Genomic DNA, 25569 nt, shown 5'->3' with positions numbered 1-25569 from the left:
ACACTACCATGTACTTCATTGTTTATAAAGCTGTTGTACAAAGCGACTTTCACCATTCAAGTTAAATACATGGCTGCAGATTTGGACAACATGGACTTGCTGGGTTTTATCGTTTTATTATTATTTACAGCATCTTTGTTGTGTTGTCTATCAAAAACAACAATAGTTGGACCCTGATGAGGAAGACACTCATTAAACAGACCCTGGAAAGGAAATCGAAACATTTTTATGATCTTCCAACAAAAACTTCGAGGTCAACTAGCGCCTCCTTGTGGCCAGAGGCTGACTACAGGTCTTAATAATGCCTTCAACTGACATTGTTTTGTAAAACTGACATTTAAAAAAAAAGTTTTAATTGCAAATGAAAAGTGAATGTGTCTTGTCACAAAAAAGTTACATAGTAGATATCAACAACAAAAAAAACAAACATCGAACTTTCTTTTAGGAGCTTCTTGCTGGCGCCAGTGTCAAACGTTACCAGAAGCAAACAAAACCTTGGATCCAGCCAGACTGTAAAAAAAAAAACCCCAAACCAAATCCATCTCAGGAACCGCTGTTGTCCGTGTGCAACGTTTGCATCTGGATGCGACTTTCCTCCAGTGTCATGAAGCAGCCACTCATCTCCTCCTTCACTCTCACTCCCCCTGTCCCGATGTCGCAGGTCATTACCGTGATGGGACCCCTGCTGGACTTGAGGTGGACCTTGATGTTGTCCTGCACCGGTGATGAACATCAGTGAGGTTCTAGCTCGTCAACGATCAACTGTCTGTTTTTCTTTACCTCCTTGGGCGCCGGAACCTCCAGTTTGGTTTCCTCCGGAGCTTTGACCAGGATCACAGTCTGCTCTTGGAAGGAGGCCAGCTGGCTCGTGTCCTCGTGCGTGATGTAGGCTGCCGTGCACGCACACAAGTTAAGCAACAATCAAATGGAATGGATGGAATGGTTTTGTTAGAGCGCCCTCCAATGCTAAAAGGATATATCGCGTTGGCTTTGTCGTCTGTCATGTCAAAAAGTTGCTGTGCGCAGTTTTTGATGAGGCCGTCCAGCGTGTTCTCCACCAGCCTAAGGTTCTCTAGTTCCTTCTGGAAAGCTTCCTCATTCTTCCACAGAAAACTGGAGATTGGACTTTGTCCTCTGGAGAGAGAGCGACAGAGAGTGGGTTCTTGGCGCACTAACAGCAAAGCACAGAGCACGACAGACTTACATCCACTTGACCCTCCTGGCCTTCCTCTGTACCACGCTGACGCCCTCCAGAATGCTAATGACGTTGTATATGTGACACTTGCGGGTCTGTAAGACGCTGGCCACCTGATGGAGGTCCACACCGCTGTCTGGAGCCACCAGCATGAGCTCCAGGAACCGGCGAGTCAGCAGGACCAGGGACACGTCTGAGAAGAAGACCACACGGTTTGGACGTACTGTCTTTTTTCATCAATACTTTCACGGAAGTGAGACTCACCATTTCTGCATGTCTGCTTTTTTGTACGCGTCTTCTCTTTGGACTGAAGATCCAAACTGCAGACAAAAAGGTCAACGAATTCAAGCCCAACACTCACCTTTCCTTGTCTAAAACTATGCATGAAGATGAAGATAAACCCCAAGACGTATGTTCATCCCAATGCAGTGTCCATGGAAACGGTTTACCTGGATGTCTTGGCCTCTGAAGGAACGTGGACCGTTTCACTTGAACCCTGCAAAGCACCAAGTGACAAGGGTTCAAATCTTGATCCTGTAAATATCTACAATCGACAAGGTCATCAAGCATCACCTTCAATGAAGCTGAAATGGTGGTCATGTGATCATGAACTTACCTGCTGAGGAGGTTCCTCGTGGGCTGACTCATTTCCACATTCCTCTTCATCCTCTTCCTCCCCCTCATCTTCACCTCCTACAGGGCCCCACTGGTCCTCTTCTTCGGACCACTCGGCTCCCCAGGGGTTGATGATACCCAGTGGGCCGTCCAGGTAGGGAGGCATGATGGGGATGGCGTCGCTGTTGACCCCGTTGGCGGAGATGTCCTCGGGCAAGAAGTGCTCCTCACAGATCAGGTGCTGGTCTGTCGCATCCTGTTTGTCAGTCTCTCGTAGCGCCGCCAGCCATACCTCCACATCATCATCATCATCATCATGTAAATACAGTACTATAACTATACAGTACTGCAGCATACACAGCTGTATCTAATATTTTGACCACCTTTGTCTTAATGTTAGGTACAGTTCTTACACTACATTGTGGAAGGTATATTTAGTATATTTATATTGAGTGGTTTAATAAAGTAATAAAGTCAAACATCAAGAAGAGCCAACAAAAACATATAATTATAACATGATAAAACAGCATTATACTTATACTTTCACTATAAGAATGCATTATAAAACAGAAAGGTTGTGGTCATTTATTTTGAGGGCATGACGTTACGGCGACAGGCTATGTTACACCGATGTTGCCCGAGTGTTGCCGAGCGGACCGGAAGCTGTGCTGCTCCGGCAGAATCGACGGGAATAATAATCCATGAAAATTAAAATACAATACAGTAAGATATAAAAACCGGAGTATATTATATGAAAACATTACAACTAAAGAGTTTTTTCCTTATAAAAGCGGAAATTCCAGGAGCACAGAGTTTGGTTTTAGGAGTAAATATAAATGACGTCATCAGACACGGTTAGCAAACAAGCTAACAGCAATGAACAAGAACGGAAACGGGAGCTAAAGAAGAAGGTACATTCATTCATTTTCTATACCCCAGGGTCGTGTTTAAAAAAAAAAGACATAAATGTCATACATGTCTTGTTTGTTTGTGTTCTGGTCACATGTCCATACCTTCACTCTGGCTGGGTCTTTGGGGAAGGGGAAGAACCTCTTCGGTGTTCGGTTCAAGACCCCCCGGTTGCCGTTCAACACGCGGTTCGGACACCCAGAAACAACACACTTGACCATGCTGACCCTCCGGCCGAGAACCAACTCGGACGGACTAAAAACACATCAGAACCCGCCTGGAGTCTAAAAAGCTGCGCTGAAAGCTGCACCCATTTGGCCGGAAGAGGTGAGTCCGTTGACGCGGAAGTACAACAACGGAGTGAAAAGATGTCTGCTCATGCTGCATCAGCGCCCCCTAAGGGACGGATATGACAATACAGTACAGTAATTGAATTTGTGACGTGTTTTCATTGTATACAGTCCACAGGGTGGTGCAGCATTCCCAGGCTTTGACAGTGATATTACTCGTTTCAATTTGACCTCACCTAAAAAATATTTGTGGCACAATAAAAACTATGCAGGCTTTGACAGAAAAATCATAATAAAAATGTGTATCTTTTATCATCTTTTATAATTCACATATGAATAAAAGTAGGAAAAAATGGGTCATGATAATGCAAATTAGTAGCAGCCTGTGTGTACAACTCCTGTATCACAAACAGTCGCTCCGTTCCTGTAATTTCCATCAACAAGAAGAGATGCCAGTCAAGAGTTGCAACACAAGATTTATTCCGAGCAAGAGATGCCAACACCATCATGATAGAAAATGTACAAAGTCCACAAGTCAAATGAAAATAGCACGATGATGTCAACAAAGAGCAGAGTCATGCTGCGTGGTTAGAAAAGTAGCTGGATGCTTCCCAGTAACAAAGGAGAGGAAAATAAAAGAAGTGGATGCATAAAAAGTCTTTTTACTGCACTCCTGGAAAGAATTTGCTCGTTTCACAAATATTCATATGACACATCAGTGTGGAGATGCTTTTTACATAGGATGCTAACATCTAGTCTATCAGCTGACTCTCCTTTGTGCTTTAAGTCCATCTCCTGTCAGGGAATCGATGCCGGCCGCGGTGCGTCTCATGCGGGAGATGCAGACAGGAAATGCTCGTCATGTGACGTCGCTCAGTGAAGCCAACACAAAGCAAACACGTCTGTCATAAAGTTTCACCAATGGACTGGACTTGATTGAACCCATAAGAACCCGCTTTCATTCATGCTGGAACGTGGCCTTTCCAGCTTTTTGTGCTGGACTTGAACTCATCGAGTCCCAAAGTGACATTTAGGAAACATTTGGAAGTTGCTGTCATGTGACATCATGCTTCCGTAGTGTGTCAAACTCTTCTTACGGTATTTATTCAATCGATTCATAGAAAACAAGCTAGGAAAATCGGTCACGATAGCAAAAATGCTAATAAGACACTGAATAAATGTAAGGATACATCAATGAGTATTTGAGCAAAACATCCCAAATGGGTTTTACCCACCAGGATTTGCCTTTCCATGGCTCCGGATTCTTATGGGCTGATTAGGGATGTTTTATATCCATCATTTCAACAGAAAAGCACGCTTTTCTTTGTTGTTCAGCAACAATGTTTGGAGGCTGAGTTTTCCTTCTTGGCCCATTCCACCCAATCCGTGCCATTTGCATCCCCAGGAAATAAAATGCCCCCCAAAAAGAACAGTAAAATAAATACCTTTTGATCACACAGAGTGTCCTGCATATTGATATCATTGCATATTTCAGAAATACTATTTAAAATAATCTTGTATGCAATTTTTAGATTTGACGAGGTAACTAATCATTTAAAATCTTCAAAAATATTTGACTCCTTATCTCAACTACACTAAAAATTAACACTTGGTGGTGGCGCCCCCCAGTCCTGTTACCCTAGCACAGAGGTGTCCAAAGGGTTCTCCAGCCAGGGCCACATACAGTACAGGCAAATGAAGGATATGAAGGTATACTTGAAGGTATACTGTAGTATATCTTCCAGGAAAACACTGCACTTCAGCTTTGTCATTCAGGTGAAAAAGCCTGGTGGGATCAACTTTCCCATTTTTCCTTTCCAAATGTTCTCCTCATAATAGGATGACTTTATTCCCATAGCATTTATGTATTTATCTTTAGAACATTTGCCTAATTGAATGTTCCAAAAATAACAACTTTTTTGGGGGCATATTACAACTTAAAATTTTGTTTCTTTAATATTTCGACTCTACGCTACTAAAATGACATATTTCTCCTCATTATATTACAAATTTATTGTTGTTTTCTATTCTATTTACAGCAATGTTTTCCATTTCTGCTGTTTTTTGTCACATACATTTTCTTCTTTTATTTTCATAATATTATAACTCTCCTGCCAAAAAAAAAATTTTGTTTTTCATATGACCTTAAAATATATCGTCTTTTTTATTTGTAATATATCCACTTTATACTTTATGAGGATTTGAATGAAAATTATTTTCCTCATAGTTCTGGTAAAATTACACATTTTTTTCCCTCTTCATATTTTCACTTTATTCTTATAAAATGCTCAAATTCCATCAGATTTTTCCATTTTAATTTAACAACGGCCCCTGGGCCACACTTTGGACACCCCTGCCCTAACACATTGCCCTTCTTGACAAATATGAAATATTCACCAAGTCACATGACCCACAGGAAGTTCCATCATTATGTTATTTGTAGATGTTTTGCTGAATCGGTGTAATGCGCTTCGTGTCTACATGCTATTAGCATAAATGTCACGTCTTGTCCAACTCCTGTTACTTACAGGAGTCATCCTGGCTTCAGAAAAAAAAAGATACATGGATGTTGACGCGTTTGGACAAGCAAATCGCAGCGATCGGGTGGAACGGTCCTTTGCCTTGTCCATCTGCTGTCACGCAGAAGTCACCGGAGTGGAGTCGGAGTGTCCGCAGTCTGACAATCGGCGATAAAGTGCATGCATGTGAGAAAACAAGAAAGAGGCTCGATGAGCGGACGCACACGAGCGGTGCCAATGTACAATGACGCCACGTGAAAAACGTTTGACCCTGTAAGCCGTCGTCAAGGAAACCGCATGGACGCGCAACACGAGCGTTATCCGGCCGAGCCGCAATAAAAACATCAAAACATGGAAACCAACGTGCAAAGTGTCCTTTCAGCTCAGTCATGATTGTAGTAAAAGGTGGATAGAAAACGCAGTAAAAATCATCTCTCTGCTCGAAGAATGGATAAGAAATTGCATATACCCCAGACCTCTTCCTCCGTCACGTGATATCCAAACGGGATCATGCCAATATCCGCTCATTAAGATTGTCTCCTCCCTCGCGCCCGCTAAGAGCACCGTCCGCCGGCGTGTTTCCGTGTCATGATGTTTCTCCTCCAGCTTTGATTGCTCCTCCCAGCCCCGACAGCAGCTGGACGTCACATTGTATCAGGGCGGATGAAAATGTACAAAAGTGTGATGTTGGCGATAAAAAGAAGAGGTGCGATGGCGGCGCGGGCGTGACGCTAGATTACAGCAGCAGGAAAAGGACGAGCGCGTGGAGTGTTTGCATGTGTGCTGGCTGTGGGCTACACTTGGATGCCCTGAACGGCCTGTCTGATGTTCTCCAGCAGGGCCTTGTTCTCCGGGCTCTGGTACTGCTCCTGGTGGGTGTACATGTCTGTCAGCGTGCTCACGTACGTGTCAAAGTTCTGTTCATTCATTGGCTCCTGTCAGGGGGGAGGGGGAGGGGCAGAGATCCGGGAAGAAACATGCAATCAGAGGGAATCCAGGAGGGAAAAGACACTTGGCATTGTTGGGAAGGGGGGTGGGGGGTTGGAGGACTGGAGGGGACGTCATTGGGAAAATGTGATTGGTTACTCACATTTTTGTTTTTTTTAAACTGTCAATATCATCCAAGCATGCAGAAGCAGATGATGGAAGTTCATGTTTGCAGATGAAGACAACATTAGGATGTTTCAAACAGTGGAAGACACAATGAGGGGGGCTCATTTTCTTGGGGGAGAGGGTGGGGGGGTGTCGTAAGGCAGATCGAACCGAAAGGGGTTCGGGTTTTAAGACAAGAGTTGGTTTTGAGGCTGGTGGCGCACAACAAGGCTCACTTTTATGCCCACTGGCTTCTAGGAAGAACAGTGACTCAACATCCAGACTTGTCCTGTGTCTCAATTGGTGCACTTGCATACTTACACTTACTCTTTTGAGTGCATAAGTGCACACTTGCATACTTACACTTACTCTTTTGAGTGCATAAGTGCACACTTGCATACTTACATGCAGTCTTTTGAGTGCATAAGTGCACACTTGCACACTTACATGTCATCTTTTGAGTGCATAAGTGTACACTTGCACACTTACATGTCATCTTTTGAGTGCATAAGTGCACACTTGCATGCTTACATGTCGTCGTTTAAGTGCACAAGTGCACACTTGCGTACTTACATGTAGTCTTTTGAGTGCATAAGTGCACACTTGCGTACTTACATGTCATCTTTTGAGTGCATAAGTGCACACTTGCATACTTACATGTCATCTTTTGAGTGCATAAGTGCACACTTGCGTACTTCCCTGTAGTCTTTTGAGTGCATAAGTGCACACTTGCTAACTTACATGTGGTCTTTAGTGTGCATAAGTGCATACTTATAGTACATAGCCTTTGGATTGCACATCTGCATACCTACACTTGGTCTTTTGATACACTTATTTTAAGTGCATAAGTGTACACTTGCACACTTAATATTTTATTCACATACATACATTTGGATACTCTTTTGAGTACATAAGTGCCCACTTAGTGTGGAGATTAGTCGGGATGTCCAGGAAGGCACCATCGTACAGCGGTGGGCGTACTGTATTGAGACACAGAGACACAGCACTGGTGTCGGAGGACACAGCCCGCCCAGCACTTGATGTACTTAAGTCCGGATGTACGCACTTGTTGCTGAGGGAGAGGATGGCGGTGCAGAAGAGAAGATAATTGGATAAAGGATAGATGCATGTCTTACTGTGGCAGGACTCTGCAAACAGCAGTTCTGCTCTTTCTGTGGCGGCCGCCTCTACGGGAGAGAAGTCTATTAGCTCGCCAGACACACGGTGGCGCTCACCAGGCGTCAAGAACAACAAAGACAAATGGAAAGAAGGTGCAGGTTTTGATGGGAGAGATTATCCAATTAGCCTCGCTCTTCCGTGGAAGCAGAAGAAAACAGCAGCAGAATGACACGGCGGGACGTTTGCCGGTGCGGCAAATAAAAGGTGGCTGACAACAAAGAAGCAGGATGAGGGCGAGAGAAGAAAGGCCTCACTGAGGTGCGTGAGCAAAGTGTTGGCGTACCGACTCGGGCTATCGCAAGGTGAAAGACAGAAGTGTCCCGTGCACCGGGCGTCCTCTTACCATGTGAGGCAGCTGGATGTTGGCGAGGCTGTTGATGAGGGACTGGCTCAGGTTGGCCAGCTCGTGCAGCAACGAGTCGTTTTGTTGTTCCATCACCTTGTTCTCCTCCTCCATGGACTTCAGGCTGCTCTCCATGGTGGTGATCTAGCAGGAGACGACATCATGGATGCATCACATCTCACTTCGAGATAACAGCAGGAATGAAGGCCGTCCTACTTGAGTCCTCAGTTTGATCATGTCTGACTCCACTTGATTGTTGGATTCGTTGAGATCTTTGATGTCTTCATCCAGCTGCTTAATCTCTTCATCGTTTTCGATGCCTGGATGAGACACAACACGCATTGTTTATTTTGCTGCTCTTCTTTGCCCTTTGACACCAGGCTCACCTTTGCTGGCTCTCTGCTTGATTGTCAGCATGTCCGTGCCGCTCATCCTCGCCTTCTTCATAGCCGAGGTGGCTCTGGGACAGCCGGAGAGACTGGGACACAACACACATGTCCATATTTTCATAGTCATGATGGTTGTCATGGTAGCGAGATGCACAGCATGACTTCATAAAAAAACGTCGGGATCACCTCCGATGGGTCAGGAAGCTGCCGCTGACGTGTCCTGAGCCATCGCAGCCCGGAGTGGGACACGTCATCCCGTCCGTCTTGCCGGACTTCCAGGCGAACTGCGTGCCGTTCACATAGCTGTCCTTCTGCCTTTTGGCCGCCAGGGGGCAGCCCGACGCACTACGGTGGGAGGCGTACTTCCCTGTCACGTGACCCTGTCCATCACAGCCTGGGACAGGACACCTTATGGGGGCGGAGACATAAACCTCTCACTCAACCTGGATTGATGTATTTAAAACTAACTTTGTAGTCCTTTTTAGGAAGCTAACTAGTAGGGCCTGAATTACTGGCGCCCTCTGCTGGTGGCTGTCAAGTGAGCAGTGCAAGACGTATTAATCGAATACAGAAAAGCCGTGTATGCGTTGGTTCTTCATGGTGGTCCCCACAAATAAATACTTCATGCTGGTTCTGCCGACTTACTTGATCGGTTCCTGCTCATCTTTGTCTTCTTTGCTGTGGAGGATTTTGATGCCGCTCTTCTTAGCTCGAGGACAACCTGACAGACTGAAGATGGCAGGAGACGCATTGGAAAAGCGGCGCCGTGAAGTGCAACCACAACAAGAAACAACTCACGGTACCTCCTGTGGGAGGCGTAGTTTCCCGTAATGTGTCCTGATCCGTCGCAGCCGGGCGTGGGACACCTGCGGACGGAAAGGCTGAGCTGTTATCATGTCCGTCAAAGAGCGGCAACGAGTCACGCTCACTTCAGGTCTTGTGAGTTGGAGGCCATCATCCCTCGCAGGTTCTTGTCGGCCAGCTGACAGCTGGACAGCCTGAGGAACCCAAACAGAACGTCCTGCTCAGTCAAGTCAAGTCCACTTCAGGACCTTTTCTCCACGTTAGTGTTCCTTACGTGAGGAGCTCCTTCTTGGCCTCCTTGCACGGGGGGTACTTGTGGTGTTTGGGGCTGGGCATGGACACCTGGGTCGGGTAGCGCTGCTCGTCCAGCAGCTCCTGGAAGGGGTCCAGCTCGTCGCCCTGGTGTAGGGACCACAAATAAGACGACTACAACGTGTCACTCCAGGAGCCATCCTCACACAAAACAAGCGTGGTTGAGAAAGCAACATCAAACAAAGCAGGGCTTCCTGTTACCTCCTTGTGCTCGTGCTCGTCGTCCACACGTTTGATCTTGGTGTAGTCCACGGGGAGGTCCCAGCAGTCCGACTCGCTCAGCTGGTAGCGGTGGCTGTTGAGCAGGGCCTGGCGCTGGGGGGACATGGGCTGCAGGGGCGTCAGCACCGTCCCGCTGCCCTCTGGTCCGCCTGGCTGCCCCCCCACGTCTACCAGGCCGCCATCGTCCAGGTCGCCCACTTCGCTCTGATGCACATGAGAGATGAACGGTCCAAACGTCGCGCTGCGTTTTCGGCGTGTGATATGCAAATGAGCTACGTCTGCCCCCGCCTCCCACCTGAGCCAACATGTCGTGGGGTTTCCCTCCCAGAGCGTGCGGGAGCTCCCGACACCTGGTGGACAGGTTGAGGATGGCGGTGGCGGCCATGTGTGCCGCCTCCATGTCGTGCGTGTAGTCGAAGCTGCTCTTGCTGCAGGTGCTGCTGGCGCTGCTCCCGCCCCCGCCGGCCCCGCCCCCGCAGCTCAGACTGCTGCTGCTGCTGGGAGCGTAGCTGCTGGTGGTGCTGCTGGCCGGGCTCGACGTCTTACTGTAGCGCTTGGCTGACGCACGCACACACACACACACACAGACGCGCACGGAGGGCAGAGTTAGTCGATTGCTGGCATGCGGCCAAGCGTGTAGAGCATCACAAAAAGAAGCTGGGTGGTGCAGGACAACACCGCGTTACTCCTAACTGCTCCTCTACGTGCTTTTTCAACTCCTGACAGTGAAATAAATCTAATGTTCAGCACACCTTTGAGTGACGTCTGCTAACCCGACGACAAATGACACACGTTCATAAACGCAAAAGTAACCATTTAAACACTCACACCGTACCTTCGCATTGCTACTCTTTCACTTCATTTCATTCATTTTCTACCGCTTATCCTCACGAGGGTCGCGGGGGTGCTGGACCCTATCCCAGCTGTCTTCGGGTCGCCAGCCAATCACAGGGCACATATAGACAAACAACCATTCACACTCACATTCATACCTATGGACAATTTGGAGTCGCCAATTAACCTAGCATGTTTTTGGAATGGGGGAGGAGAAAATGGCCCCAGAGAAAACCCACACGTTCACGGGAGAACATGCAAACTCCACACAGAGATGGCCGAGGGTGGAATTGAACTCGGGTCTCCGAGCTGTGAGGCCCCGTGCAGCCGTGGTGAGTCAAATCAAGACAAAGTGTCTTGGCAAAGTACCCTTGAGTCAGTGACACCCGAGTCTTTGTAAAGTACCCGTGAGTCAGTGAAACTCCAGTCTTGGCAAAATACCCGTGAGTCAGTGAAACTCGAGTCTTGGCAAAGTACCCGTGAGTCAGTGACACTCGAGTCTAGGCAAAGTACCCGTGAGTCAGTGACGCTCAAGTCTAAGCAAAGTACCTGTGAGTCAGTGACACTCAAGTCTAGGCAAAGTACCCGTTAGTCAGTGACATTCAAGTCTTTGTAAAGTACCCGTGAGTCAGTGACACCAGAGTCTTTGTAAAGTACCCGTTAGTCAGTGAAACTCGAGTCTTGACAAAGTACCCGTGAGTCAGTGACACTCGAGTCTAGGCAAAGTACCCATGAGTCTGTGACGCTCAAGTCTAGGCAAAGTACCGTGAGTCAGTGACACTCGAGTCTAGGCAAAGTACCCGTGAGTCTGTGACGCTCAAGTCTAGGCAAAGTACCCGTGAGTCAGTGAAACTCAAGTCTTGGCAAAGCATCCGTGAGTCAGTGACACTCGAGTCTAGGCAAAGTACCCGTGAGTCAGTGAAACTCGGGTCTTGGCAAAGTACCCGTGAGTCAGTGAAACTTGCTTGCTTAATGTTACGACTTCATCTTTAACTCATCAGTGCAGTAGTGAAATGTCATAAACAGTTAGTACATGTAGTTATAGTACATGTTGTTATAGTACATGTTGTTATAGTACATGTTGTTATAAAGTTGTTGATCACCGACTCCAAAGCCTCTGCAGAGACGAGAAAAAGGAGGCGGGACATTTAACAAGAGCACGACTGCGTGGTGGCGGACGAGAGCGCTGCTGATGAGAGTCAAGCGCGGGAAAGAAGGAGGGCGTCGTGATGGAGCGCAGACAACTCTCTCCTGCCTGCGGATCACGCTTAATGGCTCCCGGCCAAAAAGAAGCGGGGCTCGCCTCCATTATCGCTCTTCCTGCTTCACGCTCCCTCCCTCCAACCGCACCTCCTCCATCACAGCATCCCGCGCTCTGCTCGCCATCTCCGTCACGATGCTGCGCCACTGCGCCGACGCTGTGATGAGTGTGTTACTTTCATCCTTGTCTAATAAAGTCCTTTATGTGATATCATAAGTATGGGGGTTCACCCCCCCCCTCGCTGTTTTCTATGGAGCGTATCAGAGCATAAGTATGAGTACGAGTAATTCAAGGGCAGCTTTGTCATTTCTGTCTCGACATGGCAGACGCGACCATGTGACACCAGGGCCAATCCTGCAATGTGTTGGTTAAATGGCGGACCTTCATTTCGCTGACCTTCATATCCCTTGGGGGAGGTGTCACGGCTGTGGTGGGACTTGCTCAGCGTTCCTCTCTTCCCGTAGGCTCCGTGTTGGCTCTCGTAGGCGCCGTAGTCGTAGCTGGTCTTGGAGTATTTCTCCAGCTCCTTGGCCAGGTTGGAGCGCGGCGTGCTGGTGGGAACGTTGTTCTTGTATCCGTACTGAGGAATCTCCAACTGCTTGACAAAACACATGGGCCTGCCGACAGGAAATATACGATGACAATGACGTTAGTGCACAGTAACCCTTGTTTGGGATTTTGGGGAAACGGTAATGAAGCTGTGGAATTGGACCTATGAAGAGGCGAGAGTGGGTGGTACCTGAGCACGCGGTCTGACGTCTGATTGGACTTGCCGCCGCTCTCAGTCGGGTGAATCTTCTCGTGCACTTTGGCCATCTTCTCTGCCGCAGCGATGGGGCAACCCGAAAGACTGGGGGGAGGCGGGCAGCCCGGTTAGGTATCGAACAGTGCACACGAGCACGCATGCCAACAAGCTTCAAGGTGGTTTACACTGAACATGCTCGGCCCAAGACCAGCTTTTAGAAGGGGGTTCCCTCCAGCGTATCAGTCATGTGACCAATCTATAAGCGTTACTTGAGCGACGGAGCCAAAGTAAAGACAAAGACGGCAGACATCTTGTGGCTTGCAGCGAGCCAAGCAGCCCTGCAGTGTGTTTAAACATCTATAGGAGTGTGAACATTGTGTGACACATCAGCCACTGCTGCTATGCGGGCGTTTCCATGGCGACTGCCAGACATAAAAGCTCGTGTGTTGAGCCGCTCGCTAACAGCTGCTAAGCTAGCTGGCGCTTTGTCTCCCCTCTCCCAGTGGGGCTGTGCCATATAACACCCCGTGTGCACGTGTGTGTATATGCGTGTATGTGCATGACTCCTGTGTGTGTGTGTGTGTGTGTTACCTATCCCCATACACAGCAAATGTCACCTATTGTTTATTAAGTCTTTGTAGACTTATAGCACGGCTACACATGCTGTATTTGTGGTCAGGTTCAAGTCCAACTCGTAGAAGACACAACTGGCTTGAGGAAGCTGTGTGTGTGTATTTTGTGCAACATCTTTTTCTGTGTCAAAGCCAGCAAACAGTTGGCCAAAAAGGAAGAAAACATCCTTGTGTTGTGTATTGATTTTGTGCAAGACTACAACAACTTAAAATCCAAATTGATTTGAAAAAGCTTAGCGTTTCCAACTAAAAAAAGAAAGGAGAAGATGTCATGTTCTGCCGGAGGGTTGGTGGGCGACGAGCTAAAGAGGAAGACTTCTGCATCTTCCACCATCGCGGACCTAGCGGATAGCGGCCGGCTAAGGGGCTGCTCACTCACCTGCGGTGCGAGTTCCTGTTGCTATTGACATGGCCGCGTCCAGAGCAGCCGGGAGTCGGGCACTTTAAAACATTTTCATACATGGCAAGAACTTTTGACACACAGGAGAGGGTGAGAGAGACAGCGAGGGTTAGGAGGAGACAGGAACGTTATCAGGAAATCTGCCACCAAGAAGCTCAGCACGGTAGAAGCGGGACCAAGAACATGAAAGCAAATCAACAGCGAGGACATTTTCATCTCCGACATGCACGCCGTTGGTGATTCATGCACAGGCACTGCCTAACGTGCTTTCCACTTCGTCAAATAAGTCTTGAAATGGAAGATGAATGACAAGTTGACGTCCTCTCGATGTAAGAACACATTTGCATTTTCCTCAATTCATGAAATTTCACGAGAATGTTTTGCAAGCAAAAGTTGTGTTGCACGGGAACGTGGTGATGCACGGGAACGACAACGAATCCTTGTTTTTATCACGGGGCACGTTTGCTCATCAACGACTATACTACACAGCGCTTCCCGGACATGAACGTATTATTCAATAGGTCCTCGCCCATAAACACATTATAATGGGACTGTCAGTGAATGTAGCTTGTGGTTGCAACGCCGTACAGTAGATGACACCGTAACCCAGCTTCCTAACACGCCTCATACACACCATAATTAGGACATGCATGTGTCATGGCCAACTATGCAAATTAGATCCTGTTATGTAGTGCTATGTACTATTTATATACTATTATATTACAGTATATATTACTATAGGTTTTCTACGGGTACTCCGAATTCCTCCCACATTCCAAAAACATGCTAGGTTAATTGGCGACTCCAAATTGTCCATAGGTATGAATGTGAGTGTGAATGGTTGTTTGTCTATATGTGCCCTGTGATTGGCTGGCCACCAGTCCAGGGTGTACCCCGCCTCGGGCCTGAAGACAGCTGGGATAGGCTCCAGCACCCCCGCGACCCTTGTGAGGATAAACGGTAGAAAATGACTGAATGAATATATTACTACATATTATTATATAAAATATACTATCTATATACTATTTATAGGGCTGGCAAATTAGGAACATTTTTAATCTAATTAATCATGATTAATCATCACTTGCAACTATGACTGAAATATTTACATTTTTACTGTATTTTATAAAAAATAATAAATAAATGACAGAACAGGATTCTACATATTTATATGTATAAATGCCTCCAAATGAATAGAAAATGTAATTAAGCTAAAAGATGCGACACATGTGAAAATCTATTTACCTATAGCACTTTAACTTTGCTATTATGAGAAATGTTTTGGGTGTGGTTTTACTTCCCCACTAAGAGTTACGCTACTTATTGATAAGAATATCCACGTGTTGTTTTTCTTTGTGGCCGCACGGTGGACGAGTGGTTAGCATGTCGGTCAGGCAGCATCCAACCTAACCAATGCTACGTGAAATGGATCTCTGTCTTATTGCTGGCTGGTGACTTTTCATTGCCTGCTAGTTTAGTGTAAACAAAAGCATAACAGGTTGGTTCTCATGCAGAAATGACATTTTAGGCGGATGCAACCGGTTCCAATGCCGTAGCATCAGCGACACCACAAGCAGACACGGAGCAGGCGTGAGGTGAGGAAGGAAGCAAGGAGATGAGGATGCAACCTGGTCCATGCTACATCTCCATCCAACTGAAATCAATGCTAGTTCAGCCATTCCCTTCACATCCAGAAAGAACCGCAATGAGAAGCATGCAGGATGGATGCGTGATGGAGGACTCGAACATCCAACAAGTCATCAGAAGTCATTTTATGACGTTCCAGCGAGCCGCAGTACGAGTTAGTAGTACAGGAAGTACTAATGCAAATGGCTGACTAAAATGACTTGTCAGACTTGTGAGGCGTGTCGCGCCCGGGAGGCGGGACTTACTCTCAGGCGGTACACGGTCCTTGTGAGGACACCCGGAGAGGCTGCGGTGGTGCGGGTACAGACCGGTCACGTGACCTGTCCCGTCACAACCCGGCGTCGGGCACTTGCTCTCCTTCTTCTCCCCCCTGGAAGATTCTGGAAAGAGGAAAATGAAGGCAAGGAAAATGGAAAATGAAGGCAAAAGTGGGAAAAAATGTGGAAAATTGTTTTGATGGTGGAATGGTTTGAATCCCTTGAGAAACGTGGAAGTAGCTGAGCGTGGAAGAGAGCAGAAGGAAATCGAAAAGAGCAGCGTGCGTCTACCTTTAGGGTACAACGCTCTCTTCAAGCCGTCATGGTGAATCCTGGACTTGCGCTCTTCGCCGGCGCCGCTCAGCCTCGGGCTGTGCTCTCCATGTCCACGATGGTGATGATGATGGTGGTGATGATGGTGGTGGTGGTGGTCTCGTCTGGGCTGCTTGTGCTCCGAGATCACGCGGTCTCGCATGACCTTGGCCCGCTCCGATTCCAGGGCGATGGCCTTCTCCAGCAGGGACAGGTTGCCCTTGGCCATGTCGAAGGTGTCGTCCGAGTGGTCGGAAGCGACGGACGTGGTGTCCTCGTCGCCCTCCTGGCTGCAGCTGGTCGGGTAACCTCGAGACGCCGGGCTCAGCTGCTCCTCCAGCTTCATCAGGTTGACCATGTCGGAGAAGCTGCGCTCCGAGGGCCTGGACTCGTCCTGCAGTCCCTGTTGGAGGGGGTCGTACCTGGGAGGACAGAGGAATAAGAACTTCCCACCCACGCGGGCCCGTCCGTCACACGACCGTGCGCGTACCTGCCGAGGTGAAGCGCCCCCTGCTGGTCCACGGGGTTGTGGAGGTGGTGGTGGAGGACGGGCCGGTCGGACGGGTGCGTCTCGTTGAGTTTGCGGGCCAGATCAAAGCACTGATTCCTCAGACACTCCAGACTGCTGAGACACACCTCCTCCTCGCTCTCCTCCGCCTGGACTCCGCCCACGCCGGGCCGCCCGTTGACGTGACCGCCGTCCATCAGGCCGCCTTCGGGGTAGCCGTCCTCTGGCAGCATGGCGCCGTGGCCCTGTGCCAGGAGCTTGAGCGAATCCACCGTCTCCCTGACGACATCGCTGTCCAGGTCCACGCTGAGATCGCCCTTCCTGTCTCCCTGCTCGCTGGCGTCGTCCTCGTCTTCGTCCTCGCCGCCGCTGTTGGAGGAGTTGCTGTTCATCTCTGACTCAGTCATGGCCTGGTAGGCGGCGTCTTCGGCGATCTTGCCCAGATTGAGCAGAGACTTGGCCACCAGTTCGTCATAGTTCTCATAGTCCTCGCAGGGACCTAATCCGGGACCTGGATTGGGACCGGGACCGGGGGTGCAGCTGTTGTTGTTGTCGTCCTTGTGGACAGAAATAGGCTTTGATTGTCCACCAGGTTGGAATTCTACTGGCAGGAAGGAACAACAAACACTTCATTATTACACTTACGGAATAGGATGGATGGATGGAGGGAGGGAGGGATGGAGGGTGAATAGATGGCTCAGGGAGGGAGCGATCAATGGATAGAGGGGTGAATGGATGGATGATGGATGGATGGAGGGAGGGAGGGATGGATGGATGGGTGGATGGATGGATGGATGCAAGGATGGATGGCTGCATGGATGGAGGAAGAGATGGAGGGATGGATGATTGACAGACTGATGGATGGGTGAATTAATGGATGGATGGAGAAATGGATGGATGATGAATGCATGGATGGAGGGAGAGATGGAGGAAGGGAGTGATGGATGATTGACAGACTAATGGATGGGTGAATGAATGGATGGATGGAGGGATGGATGATTGACAGACTGATGGATGGGTGAATGAATGGATGGATGGAGGGATGGATGATTGACAGACTGATGGATGGGTGAATGAATGGATGGATGAATGTGTGAACAAACAGAATGATGGATGGATGAATGGATGAAGGAATTAAAGTGTAAATAGATGGATGAATGTGTGAACAAACGGAATGATGGATGGATGAACGGATGAAGGAATTAAAGTATAAATGGATGGATGGATGGATGCATGGATGGAGGGAGAAATGGATGGATGGATGAATGCATGGATGGAGGGAGTGATGGAGGGAGGGAGTGATGGATGATTGACAGACTAATGCATGGGTGAATGAATGGATGGATGGATGGATGATTGACAGACTGATGGATGGGTGAATGAATGGATGGATGGATGGATGATTGACAGACTGATGGATGGGTGAATAAATGGATGGATGAATGTGTGAACAAACAGAATGATGGATGGATGAATGGAAGAAGGAATTAAAGTATAAATGGATGGATGAACAAACAGAATGATGGATGGATGAATGGATGAAGGAATTAAAGTATAAATGGATGGATGAACAAACAGAATGATGGATGGATGAATGGATGAAGGAATTAAAGTATAAATGGATGGATGAACAAACAGAATGATGGATGGATGGATGAATGGACAAATAAACGGATGAAAAATGAGCAAAGGAACGTTGAACTCACCCTCCTGCTGATGATGCTCCTCATCTTCTTCCTCCTCTTCGTCCTCCTCTTCCTCCTCCTCATCATCCATCCCCATGTCATCATCTTCTCCTCCCACTGTTGCGTCTGGCCTCCCCTCCTCATCCTCTTCTTCCTCCTCAGGCTGCTCCTCGTACTCGGAGAACTCCTCCTCCTCTAACCTCTCACCTTCATCCTCTTCCTCCTCCATTACTTCCCCTTGCTCCCCCTCCTCCTCCTCCATGCCTTCATTCTCATAATCGGGGTAAGAGGAGGCGTCTTCCTCCTGGTCATCAGCAGGGCAGGAGGCGATGAAGGGCCTCCTCTTGGCAGCAGGCTCCAGCGGCTGTCTTTCCAGAACCTTCCTCTTCCTGGCCAGCGGGCAGCCGTACACACTGCAGGAGGAGGACATGGGAAGACACGCCTCCTCTTCAGGAAATACAACTAATAAAATGGAGCTTATTCAATACACAAATCCCATAATAGTCATTAAGGGCTTTCATTGCTCTGAGGACCAGATGCTGATTTTAGGGAAGCCATTACTTTATTTCCATTTCAAACAACTTATTGTGCGTCTGGGATGCAAACAGACGATAACTTTTCCCGTCATCTCCACACCTTGGAAGAATATTATGAACGTTGATATTATTTTCTGTACGTATTATTACTTTACTGTATGTTGAGTCTAATGGAAGTTAATCATGATGACTTTCCTTTTCAACCTATAGCTGTAGTACTCGTACGGACACAGTACAAGTATTTACATTAATACCTCCCTGACAAGGTAACGCAAGGAAAAGTATTTATACTGGATCTCGTTTGTTGGTGTACCTAATGAAGTGGCCATGTTTGTACATGTAAAGAAATACACACAGACAAAGAAACTGCAGCGTGTGTGTGCATGTGTGTGTGTGTGTGTGCGTGCGTGTGCGCACACATGACCTTGGCCACCTCGCTGTCTCCCGCCAATTAAAATTCCAGCAGTAATTAAAGCAGATCAGAAACGAGGGAATGCTGCAAGGGCGAGCGACTGTGCATGGTAATTACGTGGAGAGTGTGTGTGTGCGTGTGTGTGTGTGTGTGTGTGTGTGCGTGTGTTGGGGAGGATGGTGATGGATTTCTCACGCAATGCTGCGTGATTGATTGTGTTGTAGTGAATCGGATCATGGTGCGTTGTTATAAAGCGATGCTAACGGGCCGTGTGTAACATGTTGCTATGTTAGCCAAAGTAACACAGTATTGATTGACAGCTGCTATATTAATAGAACAAATGCAGCCTGGAGCTCCCAGCTTCTTTCCATACTCACAATGATCGCAGACAATATTTACAATCAATTTAGCCATTCTGTTGCTACGGTTACCTGCTATCTGATACACCTCAACAGCTGCATGGCGGGAAACACCTGCTCTGATTCTCGTTTCCAGAATTATTCGTTAGGTTAGGAATATGGCGTGGAATAATCATGTGGTTTATGGAGGGCCTGCAGAGGCTGTGTGAGGCAAGTGAGGGTATCAGCCTGAGCAGCGTCATTACATGGATGGAGGCTGAGGTTAGACGGGATGGGATCATCGCCCCCGGCAACGCCACGTACCGACACTCATCACCGTGGCAACACTTGAGTGCCAAAAGGTGTGTGTGTGTGTGTGTGTGTGTGTGGACGGGGGGAATGCAGGAGAAATTGGACGGTGGCAGCGCCGCGGCAAGGGTGCGCAATGTGGGCGACACCGTGTTCACGTCCCGTCCTCGCCGTTGCCATGGCAGAGGGGCCGCATCCCTCCCGGTCCTCACTCTGCAGCATGCACACAGTGCTGTCGCCATGGCGACATCCTCCGGAGAGCAGCAGAGGTAAAGAGAGACAGCCAAAGGTAGAGAACAGACAGAACTTCACCCTCCTCCCCCGACTCAGGGGGGTTTTTTGTTGGGGGGAGGGGCTTTCCCATCAGACTGACTATCACCAACAGAGGAGACATTTAAAGAAAAAGTGCGCTTTTATGGAACTTTGCCCATCATCCACAGTCCTTATGTGAGACGTGAACACCCATCTTTCTCTTTTGTGTGCGTTATAAAGATAGACAAACAGATAAAAAAGAGGCAGATAGTGAATGCACAGAACGGGACACACCTATTCCGCCTTCAAAGCTTGTCATTAAAACATTTTATGGTTCTATATCCATGCTGTGACCATGTAGTTATAGGTACATTCATGTAATATTTACAGTATTTTTACGGTATTTGAAGCATTACTTCCTTGTGTGTTCATGTCTGACATACAAAATTCTGTCTCATAACGGAGTTCTGGTTCCGGACACTTTAAACACACACGCTGAGTGGGTGTACCTTACCTGCGGTGCCGGGCGTACTTGCCGCTGACGTGTCCGGAACCGTCACAACCCGCTGTTGGACAGCTGTGTAGGAAGAAAACACATACAGACATGTCAGTAAACACATCACATGTATCCATACAACAAGCAGCCTTCACAAAGACCCACAATGATTGACACTTCATGGTCATTATGGTGTACTGTATCACACTGAGAGGTGTACCTAATTAAGTAGCCTGTTACCCCGGCCTGCCTAGACTGCAAAAACACGTCCGTGTACACAGTACACTCGGGGTTGTGGTAATATTGTATATTGACGATACTTTGGAGCACAATTACCGTCATCGTGAAAGGCCTAGTAGTACTGACACAAGTATTCCATTTGTATTCATCACACACACAATCTGTGCTGTACAATGACAACACAACACAGTCACAAAGGTTAAAGGTCACCTACCTGAATAACTCCTGCGTCACGGCCTCCACGACAGCTTCACACAACAAGACAACAGGCACTGAGTGACTCTTTCAACATTCCGACATGAACTACCGTGGAAGTGACGAGTAAGAAGACGAGTGGAGGAAGAGGACAGCAGAAGAAGAAGAGGAAGAAGAGGAAGAAGAGGAAGAAGAGGAAGAAGAGGAAGAAGAGGAAGAAGAGGAAGAAGAGGAAGAAGAGGAAGAAAAGGAAGAGGCGGGCTGCTAAAAGAGCAGTGTAGAGGAGGTTCGCACCTCGCACTCCTTTGGATCGCGTTCGATGGCGTTTCTCTGATGCACTCACCTCCATCTGGACAGGAAGTGATGTCACAACATGAGACATGGGGATGATTTAAAATGCTGCCGTGATGCTGATGATGACGAGCGTACCTGGCTGGACCACCTTGACCTGGATGAGAAGCTTTGGAGATTGTGGACGGCGGGCGGCTTCAGACGGTCATCCTCATGTTCTACGGCACAGAACGCACACCGAAAGGTCACAGCTCTGATGCACGGCATGCTTCTGGTCACATGATCAGACGGTGACCATGTGACACGTGCAGGTGTTTACGCAGCGTCGCTCTCCTTTTGCACATTTTAGCTACACCGACTGCAAGCTAGATGCGGTGTTGGCTTTAAAGCGGGTTGTGTGGTGATGATGTCATCATCTAATTTGCATATTTGGCATGACACAAATGACACAAAGCGCCGGCCAGTGTGGAGATGATGGTGTCATCTAGGTAGTCGCCAAGTAGCACCAAACCCGTCTGCATGGGGGAGTCCCAATTTATTAGCATGGCAACCATTGACTTAGCATCCATAACAAGATAACAATAATGCATAATAACATAATAATAATGCATCTATGCCACCTCCTGCTTTCATCCTCCTCGGGAAACACCGAGGAGAAGGAGAAGGAGGAGAAGGAGAAGTGATGCAGACTGCAGTGCAGCAGCGCTAATAGAAATGTAAATTCCCTCACACGTCCCGCTTCAACGACACGGCAGGGCCGAGTTCATCTGAGGCCAGCGCTCCACTGAGCGTGCTCAAACATCACACATCCAACCCTCCCGCCCCTTCCTCCTTTTACCCCCATGAGAAGAAATCCCTCCCTCCCTCGATGCTGTACCGCTGAGCGTGATGCGTACGCTCCCTCTATATGTGTGTGTGGATGCTGTCAGGAAGTTTCCAAAGAAAAGTTATGTATACTTTATATATATATATATATATATATATACGTGTATATATATATATATATATATATATATATATATATATATATATATATTTTGTCTCCATGATCTTATGAACATAGTCTATTTAAATAAAAACAACACTAGGCATGTATTTAATGAACAACACATCTTTGTTAAGATTATTGCCTATTTTTGTCAGGCAGAATACAGCTTGAGTGTGTGTGTGTGTTCTATATGTGTGTAGTGTGGTGTGAAGAGGAGTCTCATACTGTTTAGTATTCAGACTGACACTCAGCCTGTCTGCTACAGTCTGATGCAGAGATCCTACAGACACACACACACACACACACACACAGTGTAAATACACACACACACACACACTACATGTACACACACACACTACATGTACACACACATCATCATCCATGTGGACGTTACATGTGCAGAGAGACAATGTTTGCAGGCAGTCAAGCTCAGTTTCAGCCGCCAATCAAACACAGCCTTAAGCATCAGCCCTGTTGCTATGGCAACCTGTGGTTTACCATACATTCATGCAGTCCCACCAAATCACTGCTAATGTATAAAAGTTGCTGGTCAGTATACGCACACACACACACACGCACACATGCAGAGGAACAGCGAGGTGTTTTTTGCAGGCAGGCATATTGAAGGACAGCAAACAAACATGGTGTGCAGCGCCACGCTGGAGCAACAAAACTAAACAAACATTAGCAAAGCAATTTTTTTTCTGTGTGTGTGTGTGTGTGTGCAGGATGATGATTTGTATTACTGTGGATCCAAAGTCCCAATCTGGTGAAGAGTGTATGTGGGTCTATGCGGGTCTATGTGGGTGTATTCTAGCATTTAGCTCCATGTACCAAAGCCATGTCTTCCTATGGGTGAACCACGGTGACCTCTGAACCCTCAGCGCTCTTATTTCCCTGCAAGGCTCCTTTAAAAGCATCCTTCTTCCACAACAGACAGTCTGAAAGTCAATGACCAATACGATGCCATGCAGCATGCGTGCCTTGTGTTGACAGTGGTTGCTCCCATCAACGTCTCATAGAAGATAAATATCACTACAGGTGGTCCTCGCTTTAAAGGACGCTTTAAACACCAGACTCGCTCAGGAACGAGCAACAGCTCGCACCGCGGAAGAATATGTGAATTTCATTATCATTATCATACACTTCACTACATGGCCCAAAGAAAAGGAAAGCCATCGCCATATTTTGCCCAACATCAGCAGCTCTTTTGGTCCCAATTGTTGACGTGGCGACCATCAAGTCAGACATTTTTCATGATTTTGACTGATTTTCAATGCACAAAGAATATAGAAGTAAACTTGGTATACGCCAAAAGAAGGATTAGACCATTATCTTTCATCAGGAAATGAAAAGTTACTTTCTACCTTTTTCCGTTTTTTTAGTAATCCGCAGTAGAAGAAGCTAAGTTTCAGCTAAATATCACCTTTCACTTTGACACAAATGTAGCCATATATATTTAGCCAAAATGTCTAACAACGATGCCACAACTTAGCACAAAAACTGGTTGTTTTACATGAAAATAACATTTTTTCCCCAAATATAGCACAAAATATACAATCGCCACATGTGTTAAAAATGTCCCTTCAATGCGTAACCTCCTTCGCACTGCACGGCGAGACGCCTTTTCACTTCCTGGTTGCAGTGCAGCATGCGTTCCTATGGGAGACATGCAGGCCAGCCGGGCTCTTATAAGATGGATTTCTGCCACCTTGGGGCCGTCCGTGTTTGCGGTTTAAAACGCCACCAAACATAAAATACCTTTAAATACGTTGTTACAATGAAAAACAACCTCATAGAAACACGTCTTGAGTTAAGGATGAAGATGACTGAAATGCTAAAGAATGCTGGAGGGGTCATGGATTCCATGCGCTGCTACAAGGAGGTTATCGTTGCAGACTAGCTTATATTTTAGGAAGGTCGGCAAAGACAACCACAGGAGTTCAATGTAAGGACTATTTTTTCTTACTCATTCATGGAATTTTTGTATTTCATCTGTTTATTTCCATATTTTCTGGAATTCTAAATGAGGGTATAATTGATGTATAAGATGAAACGTATACTGCAACTTAACGTACATAACTTGGACCACTTTTAGTGTAGCCGTGTGCTAAATTAGTGCTACAAAGTTCAGTCTGCACTATTGATGACAACATAACTTGTAATAAAGTATACACTCACCGGACACATCATTAGGTACAGGTGTAACGAGATGATGATTTGTAAAACCCAGCATGTCGTCTTTGTGAAGCGTCGCCCACGCAGCGATACATGCATCATACATGTCAGCGTCAACATGAACCACGCGTGTTTGATCACGTGACACCCACGACGGCAACGCGAGGACGGATCAACTCACCACAGAGGAAGGAAGTCGAACAGGGACGAGGCGAAGCGTCTCAGCCCGCAGCGGCGATCAAACACACCAGCAGCGTCCCCGGGGTGGCGCACGCACGCACGCACGCCTCGTGCACGCGCCAACATCGGCGACAACTGTCACCTCCGCACACGCGCTCACGCACGCAGGCTCGGCAGCCTGCAGGCAGGCGGGAAGCGGGAATGCGTGCGGAATGCCGATGTGAGGAGGCGAGCGGCGCGTGCCCGTGAGGGAATGACGATGGAGAGGCAAACGGACTGGAATACCGACGATGGCGACTCTCTCCTCCGCGCTGCTTCTTCTCCTCCTGCGTCTCTCTACCTGCTCTCTCTCCCTTTTGTCGCGCTATCTGCCCATGCCTTCACTGGAGGGAGGGGGAGGAGGCAAGCGGGAGGAGGGAGGGGGGAGCCAGCCAGACAGACACGGGTGGGGGGGGGGGAGGCTAATGATGATGAAGATGGTAGAAGCAGACACTGCAGCAGCAGCAGAAGAAGAAGAAGTCGAAGAAGAAGAAGAAGCAGGTTGAGCTCCCTGGCGTGCTCTTCCTTATTCCTCCTCTCGCGCTGAGTTGCGGGGGCGCGCACGCATGTGGTGCCTGCAGGAGACGCAGCGGGGGCGCGCATGCTCATCTGTCTCACTCACCGTGCTCATGCACGTGCGTGCACGGGGCTGATTGTGCACTACGGCCTCGCAGCCGGAACAAAGAAATACTTCCTGGTCAGTTTTAGAGTTTTAGGATTTGGGACCCCCCCCCCATTAGAATCTTTTTAGTGAATTAAACTAATTAGCGGGATTTGGTTGCCCCCCCTCAGCATGGCAACGCTGGCCTGAAGTGACTACGCCCTCAGTGTGGGGTGGCCGTCTGCCTCCACAGGTGATAGAGAGACCGGAAGGACAGAGAGAAAGAATGGGAATAATAGCATCTACAACCCCCCCCCCCCCATCATCATCTTCCTCTCCTCTGCGTTCTCGTCTTCCCTCTGAC

At 47.8% G+C, this 25569-nt stretch overlaps 2 protein-coding genes across 5 annotated transcripts; both read right to left on the bottom strand.

Annotated features, from left to right (window-relative positions):
• Nucleotides 1-87: 87 nt before the first annotated feature.
• Nucleotides 88-3067, bottom strand: e2f6 (E2F transcription factor 6). The gene is made up of 8 exons (XM_058075763.1): nt 2824-3067; nt 1812-2102; nt 1645-1691; nt 1460-1515; nt 1205-1388; nt 979-1134; nt 781-895; nt 88-714 (listed from the first exon to the last, which is right to left on the bottom strand). Exons 1-8 carry the CDS (start codon nt 2938-2940, stop codon nt 544-546), a joined length of 1137 nt encoding a protein of 378 aa, XP_057931746.1. The 5' UTR covers nt 2941-3067; the 3' UTR covers nt 88-543.
• Nucleotides 3068-3474: 407 nt separating this feature from the next.
• Nucleotides 3475-25115, bottom strand: myt1la (myelin transcription factor 1-like, a). 4 transcript variants are annotated; one of them, XM_058081794.1, is made up of 24 exons: nt 24567-25115; nt 21358-21437; nt 21223-21277; nt 20948-20981; nt 20512-20574; nt 18172-18563; nt 16448-17069; nt 15937-16379; nt 15634-15768; nt 13721-13811; nt 12704-12814; nt 12361-12581; nt 10165-10427; nt 9849-10073; nt 9610-9761; nt 9461-9529; nt 9335-9397; nt 9177-9260; nt 8718-8939; nt 8529-8620; nt 8359-8462; nt 8143-8286; nt 7757-7807; nt 3475-6463 (listed from the first exon to the last, which is right to left on the bottom strand). In XM_058081794.1, the coding sequence occupies exons 3-24, from the start codon at nt 21275-21277 to the stop codon at nt 6323-6325; spliced, it is 3777 nt and encodes a 1258-aa protein (XP_057937777.1). In that variant the 5' UTR covers nt 21358-21437; nt 24567-25115; the 3' UTR covers nt 3475-6322. The 4 variants fall into 4 exon arrangements, with proteins under 4 accessions (XP_057937777.1, XP_057937752.1, XP_057937761.1 ...); XM_058081769.1 differs by having other exon boundaries at nt 9610-9734; XM_058081778.1 differs by lacking the exon at nt 7757-7807 and having other exon boundaries at nt 9610-9734.
• Nucleotides 25116-25569: the final 454 nt, after the last annotated feature.

The sequence above is a fragment of the Doryrhamphus excisus genome, chromosome 1, assembly GCF_030265055.1.
Source record: "Doryrhamphus excisus isolate RoL2022-K1 chromosome 1, RoL_Dexc_1.0, whole genome shotgun sequence".
Classification (NCBI taxonomy): Eukaryota; Metazoa; Chordata; class Actinopteri; order Syngnathiformes; family Syngnathidae; genus Doryrhamphus; species Doryrhamphus excisus.
The sequence above is the reverse complement of the archived record's forward strand: the minus strand, read 5'-3'. Positions and strand labels throughout refer to the sequence as shown.